At 33.3% G+C, this 21,741-nt stretch overlaps 1 protein-coding gene across 1 annotated transcript in view; it reads right to left on the bottom strand.

Moving 5' to 3' along the window:
- Positions 1-21,741, bottom strand: part of LOC149934422 (putative G protein-coupled receptor No9) — a 266,599-nt gene that overhangs the window by 3,122 nt on the left and 241,736 nt on the right. Inside the window, exon 3 of the mRNA XM_090181103.1 lies at positions 337-722. Within this exon, the coding sequence (XP_090037229.1) occupies positions 337-502 (166 nt within the window). The 5' untranslated portion in view covers positions 503-722. The remainder of the gene's footprint in view (positions 1-336; positions 723-21,741) is intronic.

Raw genomic sequence — 21,741 nt, 5'->3', positions numbered from 1 at the left:
CGTCGTAAGTTGCTGAACGCTTTTATTCAGTCATCGGTGTTTTTTAAAATGGCGTGGAATTTATAGTAGTTTTACGTCAGTAATGACGTCAGTCATCGGAAAAACCCACTCTTCCAGCCGATGACTTCGGTGAGCATCCGATGACCATCGTGACGTCAAAACCGGAAAGTCGAAAAAGCGTACAGTAGGAAACCGATGTCAGGGATTACTAATCGGTGCGTCCAATGAGCGCTGCTGAACGTACCCACTTAAACGAGGTCGAGTTCGAGTACTCGCGCAGCCCTAATGCCGGGACAAAGCGAAGAGGGAACTCGAGATCGAAGAGCGGGGGCTTACCACCAATGACGGCGAAGTTGATGACTCCGAGAATGACGAGAATGGCGATGACGGAGCCTTTCTGCAAAGTCTCGTAGTGGGTGCCATTGAGACAAGCGCCGGTGTCCTTGGCGGCGAGTAGCGGCTGCAGGCCATCGAGAATGACCGGCAAAGTGCCGTTGTTCATGCCCCCTTCCAGCTCTAACGCAGGCCGCCGACAGGGACGAACATGCCGACCACGCTCTCCAAGGAGTGACCACCCCTCTCATCTGAACTGCACTGAGCCAGCGACCAGCGTCCGCCGAATCAGGTCTCGGCCGTGGACCGAGCCACTTCCGCTTGAGCTGCCGCTGGTGAGGATGCGGTACGACTTTCTTGACGACTTCGGCTATTGAGCATTTCAGATTCTGCGCAAAAAAAACGAAAAAAACAATGTTAGAAACTAGTAAACTTAACCACTTTAAACGGAGTAGAACCGTCCTTGTTTGGTAGGGAGCGCCATAGCTTCTCTCTTTTCTCGTTCATGGCGCTAGTCTAGAACGATAGCAGAAACACCCAATTCTTCTTAGAGGAAGCGTGCCCGCCCTGAAGAGGTTTTCTCACTTGAAACCTTTATTGTTTCATATTTAGTGTTTATTTTTTCAATGTACCCTTAATTAACAAATAAACAACAATATCCGAGCTATAAATTAATTATTTTCATAATATTTTTGATATTTATTCAAATATAATTTCTTAATAATGAGGTACGTGGCTTTAGATTTACGAAAAGCGTTCTAGTAGATGTTGGAAATGAAAGCAATATCAATTTACCAAAGCGGGGATACTTTAGTGGGATAATTCCTCAAAAACCACTGTATTTCACACTACATAAAACATGTGGTTTGAAAAATTAGGGGAGGGAATTATGTATTGCCCCAAATTCCTGAAAAGGTTATACTCCCGTTAATATAAGAGACAAAATCTAAGCGAGTGAAGTACGAAAATCACTGTTTGGAAACGAATTCACGTATCTCACTGAAGATTTATTTATTTATATTATAAGTTGCACATTAAGCCAGTGGCATGTACATCGGTACAATTTAGTGTTGTAAGTCGGAAATTTTTACGCGGAAAATGACGGAGACCTTTTTCCGGAAATTTTACGTATTTTTCCGAAAAAAATTTAAAAATTTTTTAACTCCATGTTTAGTCTAGTATTGTTTGTAAATTGAAATAAAGCGGCATTTTCGCCTCATTTCTTCAAATCTAAAAGTAAAACTAAACCTCAAGACTAGTTTAAACTGACTAACAATGTAACACTATTAATGTTTACTGTTATTAGACATTTTATGTCGATAAAAAATTTAAAATATTTTCCGCAATTCGGAAAATTTTCTGGAAATTTTTTCGCATTTTATGTTTTTGGAAAATTAACAACACTAGTACAATTTATACAATACAGGAGTAAATAACACATAAAGAAAAATATTAATTATCCAGAGGGTTCAATAAAGCCATAACAGATTTACGAAAAGTAGAACGATACTTAATTCAAATTATTTCAGTTGGCAAATTATTCCAGTCATTAATAACATTATAGGCAAATGAATTTTGACGAACATTAGAGGGCGAAGTAATACGAATCCCCGACCGATGGTGTTACTGTTTTAAATAGAATTGCGAATTTCAATATATGTAGCCAATTACAAGTTTCATTTAAACCAAGGAATACCTCTGCGTGTGGTAGCATACCAGAGTGACTGAGAAAAATCATATCACCTCGGGCAGGAATCGAACCTAAGACCTCTCAGCCACTCTGGTATGGTACCACACGCAAAGGTATTCCTTGGTTTAAATGAAACTTCTAATTGTATTAATTCCCGCGTAATATCAAATAAATTATCATTGTTATGACTACAGGTTATCAAGGACCTGTTATAAATTAGTTGACGTAAAATGCTACGGCACCGTCAACAACGGGTTAAATGTATCCAGTCAATAATGTGAACCAGATCGAGTTATTCAGAAATTCGGTGTCCGAGGCCTGATTATGTAGCCAAGGTAGTTTACGTCTTGGTTATGTAAACGAGTAGCCTCGAAAGTTCTTAAAATTCTAAAAAGGTTCTTGGTTATAATTTATTGGGTCAGGACATATATGCGACACTTGTACATAAACTAATTAACTAAAATTGAAATTAAATTATGTAAATCAATTCCCATATTGTGTAATTCTATATATATTGGCTAACCGTACCTCGCTAGGGTTAGACCTGATAATGTTTTATTGTACAACAAGTGGATTTTTAATTGCAATTTATTAATAATTAATTTACAATTAAATTTGAAATTATCTCATTTATTTTAAGAATTATAGGTGAGTGGAATGCATACGTGAAAATTAATTTTAAGAGTGTAAATACAAAAGTACTGAAACTGAAAAAGGATCGCCTTTATGACTTACAGGATTTTAGCTCGCAGTTAACGCAAAATACTTAGGGTTGGAGTTGTCAGTCAACAGATAGCGCGATGAAAGACGAGAGGGAGGTACAGTCTATTTACTCTATACTTTTCGAATAATAGTCTAGGCTATTAACGGGGAAAGCGTCGTAGATGAGTCAGTGTAAAAGAGTTCTCGTACAAGTCCCGCTGGAGGCGGATGGATTAGAACGGATCCACAGGCAACGCTAGCACTTTCCTCAGTTCCAACAATCAATTCTCCGAAAGCTCTACGTACGATCGCTTGTCGTACACGAGCTATCGAAGAAGGCCATTCGCTTTTCCGAAGCCAGTGTGGCCATAGGCATGGCTCTGGCCATTGTACCGGGAGCCGAAAATCTTATTGCTAACTTGGCGAAGTCGTCGCCAAAAATGAAAGACACGGAAAATCCATTGATGACAATTCGAATAATACTTATAAATAGCGTAGTAAAAATTTAATACTCTTCTTTAGAGATATTTTACCGACAACAACGAAAAATAAAACTAGGGGTATCGAAGATCGATTACGTATCGATCAGTCACCTACTAAATCGATTAAAATCGGACCCCTATGAAGGAGGAAGGGAGGGGACAGATGGGCTTCGATTGTGGAGGGCTGGTTTACGAACAAGAACACTGTTGGTTCCCCCTCCCACTTTAATATCTCTCGGTCACCGGGGATTTTTGGTTACGTTTTATTTCTGGGATTTTTTCGTTATTTCCGATGTCGATACTCCAGGGGGCGCGGTTGAGGGAAAAATAAGACTCATAAAATTGATTTATCGACGGGTTGTGTTTAATTTTAGGAACGGCCTTGTAAATAACTCCAGAAATGAATTACGTTCTTCGATAAACGAACCTCTCGAATTTTGATGTTTGTAGATATGCAATAGTAGATATTCTATCGGACCACATTCCGCGAAAACCATTTCTCATTGAGATTTTTAGATTATAGGATTTTGATATTTAATGGCATTTTCCTTTGGGCTGTTCCAATTGCTTCAAAAGTAGCCATTGGGTTATTTTCATGGACACTTTGTCAAGCTTTTATTTCCGATTTTAGCTAAAAATTTGTCGTGAAAAACTGCTTTTTAAAATATAGTGTACACCTGGAATAAAACAGATATTGAGATTTAAATAATCATTATTTTGATATTGAAATTTATATTATCACTACTTTGATATTGAAATTTATATAATCACTATTTAGATATTGAAATTTATATAATCATTATTTTGATATTGAAATTTATTAAATCATAATTTAGATATTGAAATTTATATAATAATAATTTAGATATTGAGATTTATATAATCATAATTTAGATATTGAGATTTATATAATCATAATTTAGATATTGAGATTTATATAATCATAATTTAGATATTGAGATTTATAAAATCATAATTTAGATATTGAGATTTATATTATCACTACTTTGATATTGAAATTTATATAATCACTATTTAGATATTGAAATTTATATAATCATTATTTTGATATTGAAATTTATTAAATCATAATTTAGATATTGAAATTTATATAATAATAATTTAGATATTGAGATTTATATAATCATAATTTAGATATTGAGATTTATATAATCATAATTTAGATATTGAGATTTATATAATCATAATTTAGATATTGAGATTTATAAAATCATAATTTAGATATTGAGATTTATATAATCATTATTTAGATATTGAGACTTAGATTTAGACAACGTATTTGTATTATCATTATTTCGAGATTTCTAAATGGATTTTCAGTTAACTTAGAGATTTTTGGATTTGAAGTCTGCTTCTCAACGCAAATTCAGCGATAGACATTATAGATTGTAAATATGGACATTATTAAATGTAATCCAAACTTTATATTATATATCTTACGAGATAAATATCTATCCAGGACATTAAAATTGAAAATGTTAAAATTGCAATGCGTAGGGATATTTAGTTATTGATGAAGCGTATTTTCCCGATTAAATAGAATTAGAAATTCGCACCGCACTATTTTCTTTTCCAAAAGCATTTTGTCAAATCAGTGGGAGCCTGTGAAGGTATATGTTTGAAGTGAATAAAATTAACAGGATCCATAGGAGATCAATACTTAACACAGTGATTCTCAAATGAAGCTCCAGGGAGCCGCATGGCCCCCATTTAAAATTCTACGCCACAGAGGTGGTCAACCTTTTCTGCTCAAGGGCCAAAAGTTTAAAACTTTATTTTTTTGTTAGTATTCTATTATTTACATTTATTCAATGAAATAACATATTTGAACAATAGTACAAAATAAAAATAAAAACACACACACCCACACGAACTTAGGGCAGGGAGAACAAACAATTACCGAGAGAGGCGCCCGGAGGGAAAGTGTTTAGTACTGAGGCCGCATTGACTCTCTGCACCGCGATGGCGATCCGTTGCAAAAGGAAAGTCACCGACCGATGCTCGCCCGTGACCTCCATGATCCGATGGCCTATCGAATGGATCAAGGCCAGACCATCCCGCCCGAAGGAGCCCAGGGTTTCAAACTTAAATTTGTCTACAACCAAAACCAAATAAAACAGTTCAGTCCATTTTTCATGAAAAGTACGATTTTCATACATAATGTTCCTTTTTCCGAAAATCCCGTGTTTCATCAACGAATATTCGAATAATAATCCTTTGGTACGATACCACGGATACTGCCTTCTCTAATACTTCTCTTATATATGAGAAGGCAGTGCCGCGGAGGTCACTGAATGAATGAATATTTATTGTCCCTTTGAAAATACAAATCTCTTTTGTAACAGGGAGGAAACCATTATCTAGATTCGCGGATACAAAAACCAAAAACTACGAAAGTGTTTTAAGATTAAAGCAACTGTCGACTCTACCATTGCTACCTGTAAGGCCCTTGTTATTAGAGATGGGAATGAATATATCCGACTATTCGAAAAAACGACTTTACTGGAGAGCGTGGTGCCATCTATTAATGGCACAGGAAGCCAAAATTCAAAATAGCGAAACAATAACGTCGTCAGAGGACCATTATAATAATTAGACAACTTATACTCTACTTACAAGGAGAGTAACCGAGGTGTTTATTGCGAATTTTGTTCAAAGTCGGGCGTAATGTACACCTTTATAAGATATGAAATTTCCCATTCGATTTACCATGGCAACCGAAAATGTTTTTGACCACTTAAAACAAAAATAAGATTTTTTCCTTATTTTACCCAAAAAGTGTTACAATTTTACCAAAATTTGATGAACTTTACCTAAATGTGGTCCAAATTACCCATTTCGTGATTTTCAAATTTTGTGAAACCGAGAAAATCCCATGCTTTTTTAAATTGAGATTTTTTTTTGTTTTAAGTGGTCAAAAATATTTTCGGTTGCCATGGGTTATCAAATGGGTAGTGCAACGTCTCCTTTTCGGAAATTTCAAATTTCATATCTTGTAAAGGTCTACATTACGTCCGACTTTGAACAAAATCGGCAATAAACACCTCAGGTACTCTCCTTGTTAGTGAACTTTAACCTTAATTTTATATCCCATATAAAATATATTGTTACCAATTACTATAATTTAAGTTATCGTCAAATTTACAAACGAGCCAATCAACGCGAGGGGTACCTATAAGTACCGCCTTTTGATTTCGAAGCTAGCGACATCTGTTTAAAAAATAGCCACTTAACGTCGAGCCAACACCGGCTTTCAATATAAAATATTATTTAGAAAATAAAATGAAGAATAGAAATTTAAAAGGTATCTAAATCTACATCTACATACAATAATATACAGAATCTGTAAAGTTAAATTGAAAATTCCGAGTCTTCTTTAACCGCAATCGCCCCAACGTCCAAGAATTCTTTCGGTGACAATTATATCATTTCCTCCGGCACATCTTGTACCTAAGCCTAGGAGGGACACTGCGCAATCTTCCAATCTCTCCAACTCTTCGGCGTAAACGTAGTCCATTTGGGGCACTCGATTAGAATAAGTGGAATATCCACCACAGGGGCACCGCACAGAGGGCACTCAGGTTTTTCACCGAAAACATCGGCGAACCTGGCTAAGGTGGCCAACGCCCCCGAACGAGCGAGAAGTAAAAGATGGCTGGGCTTGTCATTAGAGTTCCGGCAAACCCATTTCTATACGTTTACGCGAACTTTTACCAATCTCCTAAACGTTGCAGACGTTCGCGTAAACGGCTTGAAATGGGTTTGCTGAAACTCTCTATTGTTATAAAAAGGCTCCACCGCTAGGCTAGAGCTCGGCGAAACAGTTAAATTAACCGCTAAAGTTTTGATTAACCATAAAAATTACGATTAACGGTTTATCCATGAATATTATCCACGGCTATATAGCAATTTAACATGTAAAATAATCGGGTTTTTTTGTGGATAATTTTCGTTTGTGGATAAAAATAAATTAAGTTATTATTTCTTATCCAAACGCCGAGCTCTACGCTAGGCTATCCTTTTTACCCAGCAATCCATACCTCTACTTGAAATGCTTATCGCGGCAGATTTTCGTCTCGATGTGGCTGACGGTTTTTGTTGACTTCACAATGTTAAATTAACAAACAACAAAGTGAGAGGGGAGGGCGTGCAGAGGGGATTTTTTCTGTCGTAGGCGGGGCCAAATCCGTCAGAGTAATCATAACATATGCGATACGGCACCATAAGCATTCCAAGTAGAGGTATGGATTCCTGGTTTTACCGGATGGGACTAAGCTTCGATGTTTCGCGATTTCATTTTGCCGTTGAGTTGACTTTTACCGCTTTGTCAATAACTTTGCGCCAACTTTCCTTGGAGCAGCGTTGCCAGACGTACGATAATTATCGTACACTTCGATAATTTCGAAATAAATTTTGGGATGTACGATATTTTCAATGGCGTACTATATAGTACGCATTTTTCGATAACTTAGTTCACGCGTACGATAATGCACGATATTTTTTTATTAGTTGAAAACCAGTTAAAATTGCGACTTTTAAACATAAGTTTTCAATCGGTCGAAATTTCAGTGTTATTAAAAATTTTGATTTCACAAATTAAACGTCTGTATTTCACTCAAAATTGTAATTTATCACCAGTTTTCGGGCATACGGTATTTTTTTCTGAGATCGATAATTTTTTGGCTGTGGTACGATAATTTGAGTTTCAGGAACTGGCAACGCTGCCTTGGAGTTCGCGCCGTTTCGTGGATGTCCGTACCCGTATCATCGACAATTACTGAGAAAACTAAAGCCCATTGCAACTTTTCCCAACAAAGACGCATTTGAAGTAAAGCAGGGTATACGAAAAATAAAGGTTTGTCTTTAGACAATGCTCATACACAAGGCGCGTTTTAGTATTGGTTAAACACTTTTTTTATTTTCGTCATGAACCTGGGCTTAGCAAATATTTCTAAAATGTGTTAAAATTATATTGTAACTATAAATGTTTTCTTTAGCAGTCAAAGTGAAAACACGCTTATCAGATTTTAAAGGAATTAAATTCACGAATGTCTAAATTACGCGGCGTAGCAACCAGGGGGACAAGGGGACAATGACCCCCCTAAATTTTTTACTAGGGGACAACCTGTGTTTGCCTACCCCCTGGAATATTGTGAATTTGTTTTTAAAACCATTATGAAAAAGATTAATTGGTCGTTTAAAACTTTTAACAACAAAGTGAGAGCGAATTCAAATTCAACTTTCGATTTTTGGTGAAATTGAAGTAAAATTACCCATCCCCCTATCGTACAAGGGGGATATAAATATAAATAAATACATTTTTGTTTCGTTATAATGTTTTTTGAAATGATAGAATCTAGAAACAACTATTATTTTCAATTTAAATGTATAATTTGTATCCGCTATTTCGAAAATGGAATTTTAATGCGCTAAGTTAAACCGAAAGCCGTTGCACTTTGAAATCGTCGAGATGAAAAAGGTCGAACGGTTTTGGTGACCTTTTCGCGCGGCGCCGACAAGCGAGAAGGTTGACATTTGAATTATTAATGAATCAAAATGTTAAAATAAAATAAAAATGTTGGCAGAGAGAATATATGTGTGTGGGCGTTTTTTTTTACTGACGTAAGTCGCTCGAGGAAAACTGAAATTTAAATTATGATTAATTTTTATTATTAGAAACCTTATTATTTTTATTTATTTTTTGCATAAAGAACTAAATTTAAAATAAAATGAAATAAACTATAAATAAAAATACTGTTTTCAATTTCTTCTTTTACACATTAGGTTCGGTATTAACATTTTTTAAGAAGAATTTTCTTTTATAAAACGCATATTTCATTCTAGAATGAATATTGATGAGATTACAAAATATTATAGGACGTGAAAAATACGTTAGGGCTTTGATTACTATTAGCGAGACCGAATTGAACCGATAATAGTATCGAATAAATAATAAAGTAATCGATAAATTTCCGTCGATTAACGATTAATCGATGCTCCAAAAACTAAATTCGATTTAAAAAGTTAAATGACGCGGTCAACTGATAATGGTTTAAAACAAAAATTGATTGGCGAAAACGATTATTCGAATCAAAAGCGGCATTTATCACAGACCAAATCGATTGAAAAAAAATCCTAAATTAACCGATAAGTTTAGCCTTCCTAATAATTAATCGATAAGTGAAAAAAACTGATAAAATTCGTAAGAAATATTCTACTACGATTAATCAAACCGAAACCGATTAGCGGTAATTTTCAGTATTCGAAACTAAAGCGATAATAACACCTAAAATAATAAACTAACCGATACATTTCGTAAGAATTTTTTTTGAAAATTTTGTAGATATCTGGTTTTTTTAAAAATTCTGAAGTTTTTATTAAAAATCCATAGATTTGAAATTTTCTCTGAGCTTCTAGATCTTTCAAATCTCTATTAGTTTTTAAACCTTGTACTCCAGCGCCACAGGTAAACTTTCTTTGAACTAGAATACTAGATCATAGAAAAAATTCCTAAACTTCGAAATCCACTATTAATATATTTAAGATGATTTTAAAATTCAAAAATTGTACGGTTCATAAATTCGGTTTCAGTGAATTCGAAATAAATTATGGAAATTTCATACGTAAGTTGAATAATTTTAGGGGTACTTATAAAATTAAAATCAAACGCCGGTGTTGCCTTTTAATTGATTACATTGTTATTTGTTTATTGGAATTAATAATGTAGTTGTTTCTTTAATTAAATTAATGTTGTTGATATTCGTTTAATTGATTTATTAACGTTGTTATTTGTTTATTGGAATTAATAATGTAGTTGTTTCTTTAATTAAATTAATGTTGTTGATATTTGTTTAATTGAATTAATAACGTTGTTATTTGTTTATTGTAATTAATAATGTAGTTGTTTCTTTAATTAAATTAATGTTGTTGATATTTGTTTAATTGAATTAATAACGTTGTTATTTGTTTATTGTAATTAATAATGTAGTTGTTTCTTTAATTAAATTAATGTTGTTGATATTTGTTTAATTGAATTAATAACGTTGTTATTTGTTTATTGGAATTAATAATGTAGTTGTTTCTTTAATTAAACTAATGTTGTTGATATTTGTTTAATTGAATTAATAACGTTGTTATTTGTTTATTGGAATTAATAATGTAGTTGTTTCTTTAATTAAATTAATGTTGTTGATATTCGTTTAATTGAATTAATAACGTTGTTATTTGTTTATTGGAATTAATAATGTAGTTGTTTCTTTAATTAAATTAATGTTGTTGATATTCGTTTAATTGAATTAATAACGTTGTTATTTGTTTATTGGAATTAGTAATGTAGTTGTTTCTTTAATTAAATTAATGTTGTTGATATTTGTTTAATTGAATTAATAACGTTGTTATTTGTTTATTGGAATTAATAATGTAGTTGTTTCTTTAATTAAATTAATGTTGTTGATATTCGTTTAATTGATTTAATAACGTTGTTATTTGTTTATTGTAATTAATAATGTAGTTGTTTCTTTAATTAAATTAATGTTGTTGATATTCGTTTAATTGATTTAATAACGTTGTTATTTGTTTATTGGAATTAATAATGTAGTTGTTTCTTTAATTAAATTAATGTTGTTGATATTTGTTTAATTGAATTAATAACGTTGTTATTTGTTTATTGCAATTAATAATGTAGTTGTTTCTTTAATTAAATTAATGTTGTTGATATTCGTGTAATTGATTTAATAACGTTGTTATTTGTTTATTGGAATTAATAATGTAGTTGTTTCTTTAATTAAATTAATGTTGTTGATATTTGTTTAATTGAATTAATAACGTTGTTATTTGTTTATTGGAATTAATAATGTAGTTGTTTCTTTAATTAAATTAATGTTGTTGATATTCGTTTAATTGAATTAATAACGTTGTTATTTGTTTATTGGAATTAATAATTTAGTTGTTTCTTTAATTAAATTAATGTTGTTGATATTTGTTTAATTGAATTAATAACGTTGTTATTTGTTTATTGCAATTAATAATGTAGTTGTTTCTTTAATTAAATTAATGTTGTTGATATTCGTGTAATTGATTTAATAACGTTGTTATTTGTTTATTGGAATTAATAATGTAGTTGTTTCTTTAATTAAATTAATGTTGTTGATATTTGTTTAATTGAATTAATAACGTTGTTATTTGTTTATTGGAATTAATAATGTAGTTGTTTCTTTAATTAAATTAATGTTGTTGATATTCGTTTAATTGAATTAATAACGTTGTTATTTGTTTATTGGAATTAATAATTTAGTTGTTTCTTTAATTAAATTAATGTTGTTGATATTCGTTTAATTGAATTAATAACGTTGTTATTTGTTTATTGGAATTAATAATGTAGTTGTTTCTGTAATTAAATTAATGTTGTTGATATTTGTTTAATTGATTTAATAACGTTGTTATTTGTTTATTGGAATTAATAATGTAGTTGTTTCTTTAATTAAAATAATGTTGTTGATATTTGTTTAATTGAATTAATAACGTGGTTATTTGTTTAATAATAAAAATAACGTTGATATTTGTTTATTGGAATTAATAATGTAATTATTTCTTTAATTAAATTAATAACGTTGTTATTTCTTTAATTAAATTAATAACGTTGTTATTTGTTTAATTAAATTAATAACGTTGTTTTTAGTGTAATTAAAAAAACGTCGTTATTTGTTTATTGGAATTAATCGTAGTTATTGGTTTATTTGTATTCATTTCGATTTTATTTGTTAATTAAATTAATAACGTTGTTTGTTTAGTTAAATTAATGCGTTTAATAAAATTAATTAAGTTGTGGTTAATAAAATTAATGAAGTTGTGATATTTGTTTAATAAAATTAATGAAGTTGTGATATTTGTTTAATAAAATTAATGAAGTTGTGATATTTGTTTAATAAAATTAATGAAGTTGTGATATTTGTTTAATAAAATTAATGAAGTTGTGATATTTGTTTAATAAAATAAATGAAGTTGTGATATTTGTTTAATAAAATTAATGAAGTTGTGATATTTGATTAATAAAATTAATGAAGTTGTGATATTTGTTTAATAAAATTAATGAAGTTGTGATATTTGTTTAATAAAATTAATGAAGTTGTGATATTTGTTTAATAAAATTAATGAAGTTGTGATATTTGTTTAATTAAATTAATAACGTTATGTCAAATTAATAACATTTTAATCAAATTAATAAAATTTTATTCAAATTAATAAAATTTTAATCAAATTAATAACATTTTAATCAAATTAATAACATTTTAATTAAATTAATAACATTTTTATTAAATTAATAACGCTGATTTGTTTTTCGGAATTAATAATGTAGTTAATTGTTTCTATAATTAATTTAATATTGCTGTTATTTGTTTAATTGAATTAAAAACATTTTAATTAAATTAATAACGCTGATTTGTTTTTCGGAATTAATAATGTAGTTAATTGTTTCTATAATTAATTTAATATTGTTGTTATTTGTTTAATTGAATTAAAAACATTTTAATTAAATTAATAACGTTTTTATTTGTTTAATTAAAGTAATAACGTGGCTATTTTTTTAATTAATTTAATAATGTTATTTGTTTTATCATCACGGGCCCATCGAATGTTAGATCTTCGTAAATATACTTGATAATTGGTTTAAAGATGCAAAAAATAATCCTCAAACTAAAACGTGATCATGCGATTATTGGGGATTATAAGATTGGTGGGAAAAAGAGTCGCTGTACGGAAGAAGAAAACTGGCAAAGTAAGGCAAGTCGTAAGAAAGGGACGACGTGATTTCTGGCCTTCCTGGAAGAATGGCCGAAAGAGAAGGTGATTAGTGTTGATGGCCCGTTCTTATTCTCCATCTTCCCCGTTCAACACAGCGCCATCTAGCGACGGAAGGACTGAGTTAGCTTCTTCTTGACGGTGTTTTTTAACTTTCTCCAGGTGATATAGAGCTTCCGAAATGAGCCAAGCTGACATTTTGTAGCCATACGTGTTAGCTATTACTATAAGTCACATAAAATGGGTTTATATTCAATTTTTGTGGGCCACTATAGTTCGACAATTGTTCACATGAAGCCTAAAGATTTGCGTTCCTCTAGTGGGATTAATCGAATTTTTCGTTACCGTCAGCAGGAATCCATACCTCTACTTGGAATGTTTATCGCGGCAGACTTTCGTCTCGATGTGGCTGACGGTTTTTTTGACGTCTCTATGTTAACTTAACAAACAACAACGCGAGAGGGGAGCGCGCGCAGAGGGGATTTTTTCCCTCGTAGGCGGGGCCAAAGCCGTCAGAGTGATCTTACCATACGCGATACGGCAGGATAAGCATTCCAAGTAGAGGTATGGATAACGTTTCCTGTATTGAATTTAGAAATAACGTTTAGCCTGTCAAAATTATTTATGTCTGCTTTTTCGATAATAACAATATTTCATAGTCATCATAGTCAGCTGACGACGAGTTTCAAAGTTACCGCGTCGGTGACGTCACGGAATACCTTGATTTCATTGGTTGAATTTCAAATAGTTGTATATTTCAGCAAATTGTACACCCGAAAATCGGTTACCTACTCGAAAAATAACAATATATGACGTAAGCAATATATGACGTAAGCAATATACGACGTAAGCAATATACGACGTAAGCAATATACGACGTAAGCAATATACGACGTAAGCAATATACGACGTAAGCAATATACGACGTAAGCAATATACGACGTAAGCAATATACGACGTAAGCAATATATGACGTAAGCAATATACGACGTAAGCAATATACGACGTAAGCAATATATGACGTAAGCAATATACGACGTAAGCAATATACGACGTAAGCAATATACGACGTAAGCAATATACGACGTAAGCAATTTATGACGTAAGCAATATACGACGTAAGCAATATACGACGTAAGCAATATACGACGTAAGCAATTTATGACGTAAGCAATATACGACGTAAGCAATATATGACGTAAGCAATATACGACGTAAGCAATATACGACGTAAGCAATGTACGACGTAAGCAATATACGACGTAAGCAATATACGACGTAAGCAATATACGACGTAAGCAATATACGACGTAAGCAATATACGACGTAAGCAATATACGACGTAAGCAATATACGACGTAAGCAATATACGACGTAAGCAATATACGACGTAAGCAATATACGACGTAAGCAATATACGACGTAAGCAATATACGACGTAAGCAATATACGACGTAAGCAATATACGACGTAAGCAATATACGACGTAAGCAATATACGACGTAAGCAATATACGACGTAAGCAATATACGACGTAAGCAATATACGACGTAAGCAATATACGACGTAAGCAATATACGACGTAAGCAATATACGACGTAAGCAATATACGACGTAAGCAATATATGACGTAAGCAATATACGACGTAAGCAATTTATGACGTAAGAAATATATTACGTAAGCAATATACGACGTAAGCAATATATGACTTAAGCAAAATATTTAGTAAGGCTTGTACCAACTCCCTTCCCCCTAACTGCGTGACGTCATTTGTGAACGACGAATAACCACTTCACCGTACTTATTGAAATTCAAAGATTACTTACAAGGAGACATCCCGAAGTGTAACCCACCGATTTTGTTCAAACTCGGGGGATTGGTTGACCTTCGTGTATCATGAAAAATCCTAAAGGGAATTTATTCAATGGGCAACCGTTTTGCTATGGCAACGAAAAATGTTTTGGACAACACAAAATATTAAATAAAAATAACATGGGATTTTGACCTCAAATTGATCAAAAGTTGATCAATTTTGATGTTTTTTTTTTGTCAATTTTTATCTATTTTTTCTATTTTTGGCATTTTCGAAATTTTGAAATTTGTTCAAATTTATCACAGGGGGTTCCTAGGAATCGGTCAGAATCCCATGTTATTTTCAATGGGAAAATTTCCATTTGTTGTTGTCAAAAACATTTTTCGTTGCCATGGCAAAACAGTTGCCCATTGAATGAATTTAAATTCCCTTTAGGACTTTTCAAGTTACATGAAGGTCTACCAATCCCCCGAGTTTGAACAAAATCGGTGGGTTACACTTCGGGATGTCTCCTTGTTAGACTATAAAGATGAAGCGAGTGTTTTCAACAATCAATTTTCCGTTTCGGTTCAATAATTCATCATTTTTTGGTCAAAGTAAGCGTTAATTTTCATTTTTAAAGTGTTTTAAAAATGTTAGGCCTTGCCATCAAATGGTACACCAGCTGCCTCACGCAGTTTTTACCGGATGACGCTATTTCGATATTTTTGCCGTCATTTTGAAGTGAGGGGCCGTCATTTGCAAATTTAGCGAACGGAATTTTTAATCTAAAATTTATTTCAGAAATCAGAAACTGATTTAGAGACTTCAGAAGTTCAGAGCACGAATTTGGTGTTGATTTCTGGTTTTTTAGGCTAATTTCGAGATTTCTAATTTTTCTCTAGATTGTATGTCACCCGTCGCTTTGAACAACATAATCAAGTGTCACACTTACGAAGCTTCTATGACTTATGCTAGTAACGGAATGGCGACCCGAGCATATCTGCGTCGATATCACCGCGAAAAAGGTATATTTAAGAGAAAAAGGTGTTCGACGAAAGGTAGTTAAGATAGCAGAGAACGAACGCCGGTATAAAAAGTATATAAAAATAGGTCTAATCACACCTGCACCTTTATCTAGCTGGTCAGTTTCTGTACGTCACGAACAGCGGTGTCCGAGCGGCCTCGGGTCAAAAAAAGCTGAAGGGGGGTGGGAGGGGAAGTTCTGACCAAACAAATGATGAAAAGCTGTCGCGTGCAGCGGTCAAACGATGACCAAATCAAACGCCCTCGGGACGAGAAACCATTTATCTTTTCGCGTCATTTTCGCACTGTTTTTAGCCACTGGTCAGTCCGCCTCTGCCCCTCGACACTTCTCCGTTACAGGTGGGCCGGGATCGACCTATCGAGCTCTAAGGAGGATGGACAACAGAGGTCAAGAGATTACAGGCGATTGAAAGTTGGATTTCAACTTCGTTTCAACGCAGTATTCGCGATAAAAGTACATAAAAATTTTATACTTTTGTTGCGAATGCTGGGCTGAAACGATATCAGCCGATTTTAACAAAGTTATATATCATAACAGTAGTGTATATGATAAAATCATTATAAAAGACGGTTCAGTACACTGTCATACCATTTTATTCTAATTTGTCATGAAAAAAAGTTACCAAGAGCATATCCGAATATGTTTCTTTTCATTTTACGCGATACATATTTTTATTTGCTTACACTCGTAACCCTCTGTCTAAAAAAATAGTATGATCTAGCTTCTGAACTGTGGCGCACGTGGCGCGGCCAATCAAATCAAATATTATCATAAGTTAATCGAGAATGTTCTTATTTTTTAATGTTTTCTTAAAATATTTTTTCAATACCGGTATCGGCCAATATAAGCGGATATTGGCCGATACCGGTATTAGAAAAATATGCCGATATATCCTTGCATCCCTATAATTACGTGACAATGTATTAGCTATATGCGGAGTGACGTTGAATTGACGTCACATCTGGCGAGGCAAAGACTACGAAGTCATAAGTACAATTAAAATCGCGTTTTCAGTTATCATTTTTCAAATAAATCTTTACAAATTTTATTTTTATACTTAAATAAAATAATTGCTCATTATTTCGTCAGTTTTAATCGGTTTTAGTTTTGTAAGAGCAAGGAGGATAGGAAGGGAGGCGAAGTAGGAGGGATGAACGCGTCAGCATTCTTGTAAGAAGGTTAGCGCGCGCCCGGCGGGAAAATTTCGGAAAAATGGCGGCAACACTTAGCGTAGCGGCTGCAATCTTGCCGCCATTTTTCCGAAATTTTCCCGCCGGGCGCGCGCTAAGCTTCTTACAAGCATGCTGGCGCGTTTATCCCTCCTACTTCGCCTCCCTTCCTATCCTCCTAGGTAAGAGCTTCAATTTTCAATATGCCTAGGCCTACAGCGAAAATGAACGGGAGAAGGAGATTTTATTTAAAACATTTTAAATAAACCATTTATTTATTTAAGAAATTTAATATTAATAATCAGCTAGGCTAATACCCAAGGAACTCCCTTACACTTAAGTCATCAACATCAAGCGATTTTTAAAGCCAATAATTCAGGTGGCCGGGTTACAATGCGTAGGAGGGTGGTGGCAAGCACTGCATGCCACGCGAGCCAACAGCTCCCTACACTCACTATTACCGTTAACCTCAACAAGTTTTTATGGAAGGGGAAACCGAAGAACTCTGGGGAAAACCCCTTAACCCAGTGGGGAGGGAACTGGCAAACTCAACGCGGAAAGAGTAGCTCCAAGTTTTCACCCAGTGCCACAAGCTGGGATCGAACCCGGCTCCTCTTGATGCGAGGCGAAAGTGCTAACCACTCCGCCATCCCCAGTAATTTGTAGCCCGGGCCTCCTGGGATAACACCGGAGGTAATCATCATTATTCGACACCCTACCTAGATAGGTAAAGAGCCCTGCCTTTCAGAAAAGGCTCCAAAAGGCAAATGACGGGCACTGTGCAACCGAGCGCCACCAGGCACAGCTGATTCCAAAAGGCTGGGAAGCAAGGGTCACAGCGCCTCACACGGAGACTCACCACAGCTGGAAACCAAATCCATGAGGCACTAGGACGCAGGTGGAGATAGATCCCAGTGCACCACCGCCCTTATGGGTTGCAAGAGCCGGACCCCGACTCCCCGGTAAAGCCCCCAGTTTTTGTACACCGTGACCCGTTAAAGCAACGGTCGGCTCTATCGTTGGCACGTGTATTATGATAAGGCCCTTGATATTTGAGATGGCAATGAATCTATCCGATTCTTCGAAAAAAACGACTTTACTGGAGAGCGTTGTGCCATCTATTAATGGCACAGGAAGCTAAAATTCAAAATAGCGAAACATAAACGTCATCAGAGAACCATTGTTAAGTATTGTAATTAGATAAATTATTCTCTACCTAGCTGAATCTAACGTTAATTATATATTCCATATATAATATATTATTAAAAATTACTATAACTGAAGTTATTGTCAAATTTAAAAACGAGCCAATCAACGCGAGGGGTACTTTTATGTCCCGCCTTTTGGGTCAAAATGTAGCTTAAGCATCTTGTTTTGATTTCCTTGCCAAACAAGCCAAACACTTTCACAAAGACAACAAAGTGCTACTTCAGTAGGACTTGCAAACTTATTTATTCTTTGGTTTTAAAAATTCTGCTTATGCTCATTCCTATTTGATTGGTATTTTCTGAAGTGTCACCCATAAAGTTGATTTTCAAAATATAGCTAAGGTAGCTTACGCGAAGATAGTATATTTAAAAATATTACTATTACTATTAATTACTATTTATAATGATTTGTATAAAACTACAACCGTTAAAAAAGTAGGATTTTCATCAAAAATCCACTGATTATCCAGACAACTAGGTTGGCAGGTTTGCCAGATAATCCTTTTTTGAGCCTCCCTGGTTCATGAAAAATACCTTAGCCGCGTGCCCGAACCCCCCATTGAGTATAAATCTTGCGGGCTGCTTTTAAATGTTTCTTTTCTTCCCGCGAACTTATAATTCAATCGCGCCCCTCAAAAAGCGTCATTTGCAAATACGGTCAATAAATCACTATTTTCTACGCACTATATCGTTTGAGCGGCGTAAGAAATCGCAAGAAAACCCCAGCCATTCCTCTGATAATAAATGACCAGAAATTGAGTCCACGCCCTGAGAATGTTTTTCTGATGTCGTAAGAAAGGAAAAGGGTTATATATAACCGCTGAGATGTAATTTTTACCTCGATTTTTGCACCTATAGACAAGAACTAGTTTACGATGCCCCGCCCCATTTCAGGCTCCATCTTGATTTAAGGTCTAGAGCGCCAACTCTTGAAAGGAATAAGAAACATTATTCTTAAATATTATTATATTAATTATTATATGTTATTCTTTAATAAATACGTATATATTTTGTAATATTAATAAAGACGTTAAATTTGGTAATACTAATAAAGACGTAATATTTTGTTATATTCATAAATACGTTATATTTGGTAATATTAATAAAGACGTTATATTTTGTTATATTAATAAATACGTTATATTTTGTTATATTAATAAATACGTTATATTTTGTTATATTAATAAATACGTTATATTTTGTTATATTGATAAATACGTTATATTTTGTTATATTAATAAATACGTTATATTTTGTTATATTAATAAATACGTTATATTTTGTTATATTAATAAATACGTTATATTTTGTTATATTAATAAATACGTTATATTTTGTTATATTAATAAATACGTTATATTTTGTTATATTGATAAATACGTTATATTTTGTTATATTAATAAATACGTTATATTTGGTAATATTAATAAATACGTTATATTTGGTAATATTAATAAATACGTTATATTTGGTAATATTAATAAATACGTTATATTTTGTTATAACAAAACACAGCGTTTTAATTACTGTTCATTCATATTTTTATATATAACGTAATTTAAATCATTAATAATTAGTTTGCAAGCTCTCACCTCACTGCTTAAAGGAGTGTTTCCCGAGCACTTCATTTTCCTATTCGATAAACACTTGTCGAGGTTAACGGTAATAGTAAGTGTAGGGAGCTGTAGCCTCCCGTGTTATGGAGGGCTTGCCACCAACCTCCTACGCAGCGTGACCTCGACACCTGAATTAATGGCTTTCAAAGTCCCTTGATGACTCAGGTATTAGCCTAGCTGATTATTATTATTAGACTCAATTTATGTTTATTATTATTACAGTATTTTCTAAAACTAGAGAGGTTAAGCAGAGCACTCTAGTAGTTTGATAAACAACGTCGTGAATATTTTAGACGGTTTACTTTCCCGTTTGTACTTCGGACTCGCCGCGTTGCCAGACGTACGATAATTATCGTACATGTCGATAATTTCGAGCTAATTTTTAGGACGTACGATATTTTCAATGGCGTACTATATAGTATGCATTTTTTGATAATTCAGCTTGCGCGTGCAATAATGTACGATAATTTTTTAATTTGTCCAAAAACCAGTTTAAACAGTTACTTTAAACTTAAGTTTTCAATCGGTCAAACTTTTTAAGTGTTATTAAATATTTTGATTTGACAAAATAAACGTAAATATTTCACACAAAATTCTATTTTACCACCAGTTTTCAGGCGTACGATAATGTTTTTCTGAAATCGATAATTTTTTAGCTCTGGTACGATAATTTGAGTTTCGGGAACTGGCAACGATGCTTCGGAGTCGAATTATTTAACAACTTCCAGACGGCGCCATATTTCTGTCTAGCGCTTACGTGACACGTCGTCATATATTTTTTGTGTTTAAATACAAATACTGATAATTATAATTTCCCAACTCAACAAATCGAGACAGAGTTATGACAACTTATTATCTCGCAGCATATTTGTTAAAAAACGTAAATACTTGTTTGAATTGAATTACGACTAGGCCTTGTACAATTAAGACGAACTTGGCGAGATGATTTGGGTGGTACAAATGTCCGAATGATCATTTGTCCGAATCTCCGAATGCCGGAAAACAGAATCGTATGTCCGAAAATGTATTTCATTTGCCCGAAAAATTTATCACAACTTTTGTTGGTGATTTAGTCATTCAATTTATGTTAACTATACTGGCGAATTTCATTTGTTCGAATAATCTTTTGTCCGTTTTTTCAAACATTAGGAATTGGTTGTTTTTTTTTAAATATTGTTAATATAAGAAAATAGTAACATTAACGTGAACCTAACCTAACCTAAAATATCCACAACATTCAACGCAAATCCCACTTACTATGTCGGCCAAGGAAAAATGGACATAATAGGACAAAATGATTAGACATTTTAATAAAAATCCGGACCAAAAAAACAGCAATAAGAAATACTAATTTAGCGACTGAATTCGGACAAGTGATGCTACCGATTTGGAAGAATGAAACAAACAAGTTGTCCAATTCGAACAATTGAAACATTGGTTATTTCGCCGGTTCGGACGAATGAAATTCGAAAATTGGTTCCACCGTTCGGACCGTCGGACGATTGAAATTCGAACAAATGTACCTACCCCGGCGAGATACGTACGAGTATATAAAGAGATATATTTGCTGTACAGCCGGACACACGAAGAAACAAATAATTGTTTTTAGACAACACTCATACCCATACATAACGCCAGTTTTTCTACTGTTCAAAAGATGATTGTAATTCTTCGTTTACCCTGGATTAGCGAATGGTGTGCAATTAGTTATAATTGGATTGCAAACGTACTTAATTGCGTTAGCCCGCGAACTGAAAGCGCACTTAACCGATTTTAATGGTTCTCCCGACGTAGTTGTTAAAACTTCTAGAGCGCTAGGCTTATTTAGAAGTAGTTAGAAATTGAGAAAATTTGGTATTTGTTGTCATTATAAATACTGGA

Source organism: Leiobunum rupestre, chromosome 7, assembly GCF_980474605.1.
Source record: "Leiobunum rupestre chromosome 7, qqLeiRupe1.1.hap1, whole genome shotgun sequence".
Classification (NCBI taxonomy): domain Eukaryota; kingdom Metazoa; phylum Arthropoda; class Arachnida; order Opiliones; family Sclerosomatidae; genus Leiobunum; species Leiobunum rupestre.
This window is presented reverse-complemented; position numbering and strand designations above follow the sequence as displayed.